This window comes from Lepisosteus oculatus, chromosome 13 (assembly GCF_040954835.1).
Source record: "Lepisosteus oculatus isolate fLepOcu1 chromosome 13, fLepOcu1.hap2, whole genome shotgun sequence".
Lineage (NCBI taxonomy): Eukaryota > Metazoa > Chordata > Actinopteri > Semionotiformes > Lepisosteidae > Lepisosteus > Lepisosteus oculatus.
Window position 1 is genome coordinate 27,585,255 of NC_090708.1, and position 10,438 is coordinate 27,595,692.

General features: G+C 39.8%; 1 protein-coding gene across 1 annotated transcript; it reads right to left on the minus strand.

Annotated features, from left to right (window-relative positions):
* Positions 1-8,808: 8,808 nt before the first annotated feature.
* On the minus strand, positions 8,809-9,946 carry LOC102695372 (olfactory receptor 2AT4-like). Its single transcript, XM_006642994.2, has one exon. The coding sequence runs from the start codon at positions 9,944-9,946 to the stop codon at positions 8,972-8,974; it is 975 nt and encodes a 324-aa protein (XP_006643057.2). The 3' UTR covers positions 8,809-8,971.
* Between the last annotated feature and the right edge of the window lie 492 nt (positions 9,947-10,438).

Below are 10,438 nucleotides of genomic sequence, written 5' to 3' on the forward strand. Positions count from 1 at the left end.
ATTAGTGACAATGAATTAGTGTACGATCTATAGTTGAAATCTGAGCCTAAATAAAAAGAAAAGGCATTTTCAGAGAGCAATTACGCTGTGTTTATGTAGAATAAGGGATTAGGTTTATGAGCAATCTAATTACTTATTCGTTTAAAACGCTATATAAAATAAAGTTCAGTATTAATTTGCTGGACAGAGTGGTGAATATTATTATGAATAAGACAAAGATAACGATTTACGTTAAAAGACATTTAATTAAACACGGGTTTGTGATTTAAATAGGAATGGGGGTGATGGGAACTCTTAAATAAAAATAAAATAAATAAAACAGGTTTCGATAGTTAATAACCACTGTTTATGCACGAAACATGGGTGATTTTTCTTCCTCCTGATCAGTTTAGAAATTTGTGTACGCTGTAAGGTTTTTACTTCTTAATTAAACTTTTAAAATACGTTTCGAATAGAAAGAAATCCTCTTCCGTGTACAGTATGTATAGCAGACCAGCACGTCTTTTTTCTCCAATCAGAGGGGTGTCAGCTGGTGCCAGCCAATCACCATTTTGAAGCCCTACCATAATCTCTGGTATAGGGAGACCCCAAAATTCTGTCCCATAGTTTAGATAGATGATACTGTGGATACTTTTATTGATCCCGAGAGGGAAATAAAGTAAATCATTTTCATTTTAGGAAATTATTAAACGCTCGGTTAAAAGCAAAGGAGATTGTCTGTTATAGTGGACATAAAGACAAGAGTTTGCTGTGGGGTTATTGGAAACCGAAATTTAACAAAAAAATCGCTGGCATTATATCCTAGAAGAAACAGACCGGCGCCAGACTGGGAGAATGCCCGCAGCGTAAAAGAAAATGCCTGATGAACTAGGGATTGGACAGTTTCCAAGTGCTTGTACAATTGATGGAAATGTTCAAATAAATGTGCAAAAGAAATAAACAAAACAATCATTTATTTCTTTATCATATTGGCTAGCTAATGTCCTCTCTTTGCTAGTTATTGGCTGTGTTTCTGCGTTGGGTAACAACGGGTGATTGTTCTCAGGCTGAAGATGTAAACAGCTTAATTTTCGTGTTAAATATATTTTTTTTAATTAAAATTAATTCTATACAGCAATCGCATATTTGGGTACCATTTCATAAAACTTTTATGCTTAAAATGTTTAGGGAGAAATGGAAGACTGGTGTGTATTTTTTCTTTAAACTACCAAGACCAGCCATATACAGTACAGTTTATATACAGTAATGTTTATGTTCCTAAATTAATATCATTTACGACCTTCAGATGCGTTATGCTCCTCTTCTTTTTATGCTCAGCTACTAAAATTTCCCTTTAGTGGTAAAATTCCATATAAATATTCAATCTAAGCGGATTAAAATGTGCACAATAAAGAGATTAAATGATTAAATCTATTCACTACCAACCAATGCACCACGAGTGCCCCTGTCGGTCAGTTTGGCTAGCCAATCACTTACCGCGGTGCCCTGCGGTGGCTTGTGGGTAGTTTACCGTACCGTGGGCTTGTACCGTGCATTTTGAATGGCTGCATCTGTATGTGTCACATGACTTGCCTCGGTGGCGTTATGGTTTAAGCGACAGATTTATAACATAAACTTGAGGACGGGTGTTCAAATCCAGCAATCGCTATGAGTTTTCTTTAAAAAAAAACACTTCTTTGAAAAACTAAAATAGCAAAAATTATGGACACTACAGTATTTTTATATTTCAAAATAACACATGTTCATACTGTATGTACACGTATGAACTGTACATAACTAACTACGTTGAACTGTAGGGCACAAATCCACCTGAGCCCAAAAGCCCAACATTATGTGCATTCACCTGGCGCAGCACGGGTTTCATCACTCTCTGCAGGAGTGCTGGCTGTGACTAATTAAACCGGTTTTTACAGGTATTTTCAAAGTAGAAGGGGGCAAGTGTTCCAGTGAAAGACACCTCTCCTCCTCCAAAACCCCTTTTGTTTGCTTACAGTAGTACTTAAGTACAGTACAGTAAGTACAGTACTTACTTACGGTAGTACTTTTCGTAATAAGAAACCTAAGTGTCAGCATTAAATTATTAGTTATCAATAATATTAAATTTAGCACTGTAATAAATTGTGCCAATAATAAATTCTATTCAACTTTGAGAATGTATGGGGAGGAAGAATGCCTGTGGTCTTTTCACTAATAAACTTATGTCAAGCTGTCAACAAAAACCAGCTGTCAAAAAAAAAAAGTCAATTGTATGTCCATAATATTGCTATACTGCTATTGTTACAATAATTGCTATTGCTACTGAGTTTCTATGCCTACAGTACACTGTTTGTGAACAAACTGGTTTCACAGGTATTTTCAAACCCCCAGCCACTGTTGTTTCATCAGTTGTTATCCCGGAAAGCGCTTTGTGAAATCCCCTTTAAATGCGCTATATAAAATAAAGTTTATTATTATTAATATTATTATTATTATTATTATTATTATTATTATTATTATTATTATTATTATTATTAATATTGATAATATTTTTCCTCACAGAACATGTAAATTGGTGTTGTTAATGTTGATGTTATCCTGTAAAGCGCTTCGAGAAGCATACTGTCCAGCTTGTCAGGTGCATTCTCTTGTAAAATAATAAGTAGAGCTTTGGGCCTATTAGTGATCCACTTACAGCAACAAATGTAAATACATTTTGTCTCCAAATCCACCACCACTTGTATGAATCATAGCCCTGACAAACGATACACATTCCGCTGCAATGGTTGTGTGCAGGAATTATTCAGTTTGGTATCTCCATGTTCAAGTAAACACTGCTCTGTGTGCAAATGCAAATGCATTAAATTTTTTTTTTTAAAAAGCCACATTTAAAGGTGCTATATAACCCGAATTCATTACATTGGTGTTAGAAGCAGGAGGATGAACAGTGAATGGCCGATGATGTCAGACTCAGAGAACTGCCGGTTCCCCTGGCCCCAGGGACTCCGGAGGCTATCTGGAAACGGGAGCGGGGCGGCCTAAAGGTGGAAAGGCCACCCTTGAGCAATGCTACCCCAGCTCCGGAAAGCCAGAAGGAGCACTTCACACCGCCTGCTGTGGGAATAGTTGGCCACAGCCGGGGCTTATTCCTTCCCTGCCTTACCCAGGTCAGACCCTGCCAGGCCCTCGTCGACACTGGTTTGACCATCACCCTGCTGTGGCCTGGTGTCCTGCCGGGCACTGAGGCAGCTGGACCCCCAGGGCGCTCACCGTGCACTTTGGGGCTGCGAGGGTGAAACACCCCTTCTACCTTGCCCCAGTCCTCGAGGACTGTATCCTGGGGTTGGACTGATTGCAGCAGGTGGGTGGTTGCCTTGACTTGGGCGTAAGGGACAGGGTGCTGCGCCAGGTGTGGCGGGTGTCCTCCAGCTGCCAGGTCAGGCGGCAGTTTGTGGTTTCACGGTCACTCCGTGGGGCGGTTCTCCAAGCGGTGCATGGTCAGCCGGAGGCCGCCAAGCAGTGACCTTGCCGCTGGAGGGCACCTGCCACCCCCGCAGGTGATGGTTAAACTGGTGTCGACGAGGGCCTGGAAATAAGCCCCGGCTGTGGCCAACTCTTCCCACAGCAGGCAGGGGGAAGCACTCTTTCTGGCTTTCCGGAGCGAGGGTAGTGTCGCTCAAGGGCCCATTTAGGCCGCCCCGCTCCCGTTTCCTGACGGCCTCCGGAGTCCCCGGGGCTCCAGTGCCCAGCACTCCCGGTCGATGTGCCCCCTCTACCCACAGCTGTGGCAGATGACCAGCCGTCGTTGCTCCCCCAGCATCGCCGCACTGGCCATCTCCTCCTTCCCAGGGGAGGGCCTGATCCAAGGGGACTGACGCTGCCAGCATCTCAGTCGGCGCTAGAGCCCAGAGGAACACCTGGAGAGCTGTCTCCCGGTGGGGCACAAATAAATTTCCCTCTGAGTTTGTTGCGCGGCAGTTTAAAAAAAGGTGTGTGGCTGCGAAGCTTAGAGGGAGCCATGCTGGTCGATACCAATTTAATGATGTACATATGGGATAAGTTGATAAGACACGTACTGTAGTTCAAGTAGGTAGCTGCGTCAGCATGCGTAGGCTGTAATGGAACAAGTAAAGGTTTATTCCATGCTCAAAAGAGAAGAAAAGAAACACAATGTTGTGGATGTGGAGCCTTCTTCAGATGTGAGAAAAAGAGGGAAATCAACAGCTGATAGAGCATGGGAAAACAAAAGCCAGGAGTGGAGAGAAGGCAGGAGCAGAACAGGAGCAGAGTGGACACTCAGGTGGTGTGAAGTTGAGAGAGGTGCAGAGGGATATGACGTTTAGATCTGCAAATGAATAAAGAGGATTAGAAAGAAAAGAGTCTGTCCTTGAGAGAAGGAGGAAAGTGTGATCCTAGTTTCAGGATAATTTTGTTTTCAGATGTCAATCAATCAAAGTTTATTTATCAAATGCACAACATTACAGCATGCAGCAGTAATTGTTGGCAATGAAATATCTTTTCTATGAGAGGGTGGGGATAAAAATCACAAAATTAAGGTTACATAATAGTATTGCAATAGAAATTAAATAAGATAAACTCAGACAAAACTCAATCTAAATAGATCTGCTATGTGTCCAGGGTGTATGCAATATATTATGTCCAAGTAATGCAGTATGCTGAATACAATGAAAACTGTATCTCCATGTAGCTATTAAGGTGATTTTCTAAAGGAACTGCAGCTCAGCTATTTAGCAGTCTTATTGCCTGAAGGTATAAGCTATTCTGTAATCTGTTGGAGTTTGACTGAATGCTTCGATACCGTTTACCAGACGGTAGGAGAGAAAACAGTTTATGACTGACATGACTGGAGTCCATGATAATGGACCTGGCCTTCCTAAGACATCTAGCTAAGTAGATATCCTGGATGTTTGGTAGCTCACAGCTAGTAATGAGCTCCGCTGAGTTCACCACCCTCTGCAGTACTTTTCAATCCTGGGCAGAGCAGTTCCCATACCAGGCAGTGATGCAACCAGTCAGGATACTCTCAGTAGTGCACCTGTAGAAGCTGGCCTGGATATGTGACGGCATGCTGAACTTCTTTAGCCTGTGGAGAAAGAATAGGTGCTGCCGTGCTGTTTTGACCACGGTGTTGGTGTGGTGGGTCCAGGTTAAGTCCTCTGTGACGTTAACACCCAGAATTAAAACTGCTGACCCTTTGTACTGCAGTCCCATTTATATAAATAGGTATGTAAGCTCCTCCCTGGTGTTTCCTATAATCCACGATCATCTCCTTAGTCTTACTGATGTTCAGAAAGATGTTGTTTTCCTGGCACCATGCTGCCAGGGTTTCAACCTCCTCCCTATACGCAGACTCTTTACCAATCTTAATGATGGAGTTTGAGTTATGCCTGCCAACACAATCATGGGTAAATAAGGAGTAGAGGAGAGGGCTAAGCACACAGCGTTAGGGGGCTCCAGTATTTAGAAGTCAGGGTAGAGGATATGTTGGTGCCCACCTTCACCACCTGTCAACGTTCCGTCAAGAAGTCCAGGATCCAATTACAAAGGGAGGCGTTTAGTTCCAGGTACTGGAGCTTGATGACAAGCTTTGAGGGCACAATTGAATGGGTATTGTTGAGCTGTAATCAACAAACAGCATTCTCACATATGTTCCTTCCAGGTGTGAGAGGAAGTATGGAGGGCAGTGGCAATAGCATCCTCTGTTGACCTGTTCTGGCTATATACAAATTCCATTGGGTGTAGGGTGTCAGTCAGTGAGGTGGTGATGTATGCTTTGACCAACTGCTTGAAGCACTTCATGATAACAAATATAAGTGCAAAGGGGTGGTTGTCATTCAGGCAACTGACTCTGGGTTTCTTAGAAACAGGGGTAATGGTGGTTTTCTTAAAGAAGGAAGGAACGATAGACTGAGCTAGAATAAGACTGAATATGTCTGAGAAGACATCTGCCAGCTGGTCTGCACATACTTTCAGAACACGGCCAGGAATAGCATCAGGACCAGGAGCCTTGTGTGGATTGGTCTTTTTAAAAACTACACACATCCGCTCTGGGTATGATCAGTGGATGTTCTCCCTGGATTTCTGGAATCCCCCTTGGCTACATAGCCACATATACTAGGAGTAAAATGAGTTCTCCCGTTTTTTGTTTTGCTCACCCTGACCAAGCAGTCATTGTCCCAATTCAGCTCAATGCTAGCATGTTCCACTTCAGAAAACTCACTGTCAGAGTGAGCTTACAGCAGGACCTCTCTCCCTTATACCTCAAGCTGCACTAGAGTGAATGTACATTCAGCCACCAGAATATGGATTGGACAGCACTGCAGCAGTTCCCTCATCCTTCTGTGCTGAATTTATCCAAATTGTGGATAAATATACTGTAGGTTAATATTCATCATCACCAATCTCAAGAAATCAATTACTATACTAACTCATGTAGATATTAATTGTAATTAATCTACATGTAAGTAATAACATTTACTTACATCTATAGTATCTAAGTGTTGAGTATATTTAATGGGAAGGATTAAAGAGATAGTTTAACAGATTGAATACTAAATGTATGCAGCTTGTTTTTGTATCTCTTCTTGATATCTGCTATAGCTTGATAACCATCACTTAATGAGCTGCCATTTCTATTCAGGCAGTGTTTTGTGTATTTCAATGTTTTTATGTGCACATTTTGTGTATCTCTAAATGTATCCTGTGTGTTCTGAGTCTTTGTGCAAACTTGTTATTCTGTTGATTGATTCCTAATAGTGAAGGCAAGCCCATGTAATTTAATATTACAACTAAAATTATACAAGTAAATTAATACAACTCCTACACATGTGCCTGTGAAGAACATTCAATCCTAGTTATATTAAGCAGCAGAGCAACATAAATCACAAAAAGAATGAATGATAGCAAAATATAGTTGTATGTTTGTTTCAAATATATTTATACAAGTTTGAAGGAAGCAGAAGATATCTTGGATACATGCGCTGCCTTCAGAACAGTAAACAGGAGTTTGCCCCATAGTGTGACTAAGGAAACTGACAAGGTGGACTGACAGAAGGATAGTGCTGGCGTCTTCACATTATGAGCTGAGCTGCTACTACAAATGGGACAAAAATGTTAATTAAAATGAAACACTGACATTTACAAATATCTTTAGAATAAAACAAATACTAATAGCAGATAGTATTCTTTTTTGTTTAGAAGGCACTTTTCTCTTGTTTTGTGTCCTTCATTATTTATTTTCTATATTATATGTATGTATCATATATATTAACATGTATATGTGCTTAATTAAATATTAATTATATAGGAGTTTGAATACTTGTTAACAGTCTTGGGTTTTCTCAGTGGTTAAGACTTTACACCTCTAGGACAAAATTTGTAAATTTGTGCATAGGGTAACTTGTGTGTTTTATGTGTATATTGTGTTTAGTTTAGTGTGTGTAACTGTCATTGTTATTTACATTTATCCACTTGGCCAATTCCTGATTTTCCCTTTGTTTGTAACTCCCCATTTATAACAGTAATCATTATATAATATATAATGACAGTTATGTTTTATTACAGATAGGGGTGTAGGGGTTTGTGTGAATTTACTGGCAGAACACTTAGTTTTAACTAAAAATTGTTTGACTTGGCTATTTCAAATCAATCCACGGAACAACAAGGAGTCTTCATAAAGATTCACAATAGATGGTATACATTTATTGATACATAAAACAATGTGAACATAAAAGCATTCAGGGAACCTCTATGACAGTCTGTCTGAATACAGATGGCAGCTCATTACATAAGAATTATCAAACTATTGCAAGAAAGAAGAAAAGATAAATGAAAATAAAGGACAACATATAATATATTGTTAGTTACAATAACTCATTAATCAGCCTCAGTAACATAATAAACATTGTGGTGCTCATGAGTAATTAATGCTGTATAACTGTATTAAACTAATATCAAAGTATTTATAGAACAATTACATTCTCGAGAACAGTAAATGGTGAATATTGAATTATGCTCATCCACAACTGTAGATTCATAACTCCCACCAGAAAGATAGGGGAACAGCTGACGTGCTGTCCATTTCAGTGCTGTCCAATCCATCCTTTATTGGTTCCAGTCCTGGGATATCGTGGGGAGAGAGAGACAAGGATCCAGCTGTAGCTGACATTCTTTCCATTGGGGTGTCTGGGTAAGCTTTGAGCTGAACTGGGACAATTGAATTATATTACATAGCTATAGCTATCTGGTAGGCTAGTACTGCTGTAGGCTAGACCTTGTTATTCTCTAACTGCAGGGTTATTCTCTAACTCTGCAGGAGAAATTTTAAGTTCCAAATTTTAGAAAACAAGTGTGGAAAGTACATGGTTCTGTTAACAGTCAGTCAAGTTGGTTCAGCAGAGAAAAGCAGATTAAGAGGTGATGTGCACAGCTTTTTAACTGGGGAAAATACGCTAGGTGATTGGTCAAAAAAGTGGATTGGTTACCCACACACTGCAGGTCCCTGATTGGTTGGTCATCTTGTTGGATGACTGAACATGGCCTGTAAGGCATAAGATTATGTCTAGATGTCTATGGATATCCAGACACCAGCAGTGGACATCCACCTTATCTGGATTGTCCTGGGAAAGGACCTTATAAAAAAGATAAACTCATCTCCCTTACTTTCCCACATACAAATAACACTATGTCATTTTGTGAGTAAGATCACAGAAATGAGCCTCTCACTGGAGTTTCACAACAAACCCTCATTCTGAGGTTCATCAATAAGCCTTGCTGCTACATTTTGTTGATAAATAATCAATGTTTTTTTTCTTTTAAACATGCAGTTCAAAGTCCACATGATATTTTTTCCTTACCCTTGGAGATGCATTCCACTTTAATATTACTGTGAAATTTTAACACATGGTTTTCAGCAAAAATGATTTTGTGATTCTTTCTTTATATTATAAATCACATTTAAAACTGATCATGTAATTTATAGTCCCGTGTTAACGATATTCTTTGCTGTGTGCTGGATAGAGACATTTAACCTCAAGTATCTGTGAGCCGCAGCCTTGATTTTTTCATGGCTTAAGCTGTAAATTATGGGGTTGATAAAAGGAGTGAGGAAATAGTGCACTGCACCACTGAAGATACGGCCATCACGTGGGATACCTTCCACTCTCATGCCGATATACACCACAGCACTGGACATATAGTACAGGAAGACAACAATCACATGTGAAGAGCACATTGAGAAGGCCTTTTTACGGCTCTGCAATGTTTTCATCTTTATCACTGAGCATATAATTCTGTAGTAGGACCAAAGTACAAACAGAACAGGAATGTAAATTCCAGCCATTGCAAGGCACAAAGCAAGGTTCACTTGTGCTGTGACATCACCACAGGCTAATGACATTACAGTGGGGTAGTCACAGACAATGTGAAGGATATGATTTGATCCACAGTATGATGAAGTGCTTGCCAGTATAACAGATGTTAAGGGTGCAAGGAAGCCCAACACCCAAATTGAGGCCATCATTGTAATACAGACCCTCATGCTCATGACGTTATTGTAATGCAGAGGTTTTACTATAGCAACATACCGGTCATAAGCCATGACTGCAACAAGGTATGCTTCAACAGCTGCAAATGAGATAAAAAAATACATTTGTGCAAAACAACCAAAGAAAGATATGGTCTTGTCATGTCCTGAAAGAACTGCCAACAACTTGGGTATGACAGTGACAGTTATTAGTACATCTAACACAGCCAAGTTCCAGAGGAAGAAGTACATTGGTGTGTGGAGTCGATGATCTAGGGAAATTAACACCACGATGAGCAGATTTCCCAGGAGGGTGGCCAGGATGAGGATAAGGAAGAAGGTGAAGAGAGCAGTGTTGTGCTCCTGCAGGCCTGGCAATCCCAACATGATAAACTCAGAGAGCAGGGTAACATTGGTTCCTCCCATTAGTCAAAGTTTCAGCAGCTCCAGCTGGGAACTGGATGACAAAGAATGAATGTACATTCAGTGGATTTTATAGAAATATAGAAATTGATAGAAATTTATATTTAGATAATGAGCCAATAAAGAATTTTAAAGCATTAATATAAATATAAATAGTACAGAAATAAAAAATAATATTTCAGATTTACTGTATTGCTTTTTTTAAGGACAGTGATATTGAAGTTTATTTGTTCAAGTTATGAGTTTCAGACATTTAAAGGAGTTATGCACTGTATTTCTGACGTTTTTTTCCCACTGTTATATTTTAAACAATGTTAGACATTAATTCCTGTGAGATATGTATTGGATACATATGTTGAAGAATTAAACTATATTTACAATGCCTTGGAAATATTTTTACCGCATTCATACTCAATTGAAACTGGGCTCACCCATATATGGACAGTTATCTGGAAGAAAATGTCCTCAAAAACACCTAACAGTGCATCTTACCCA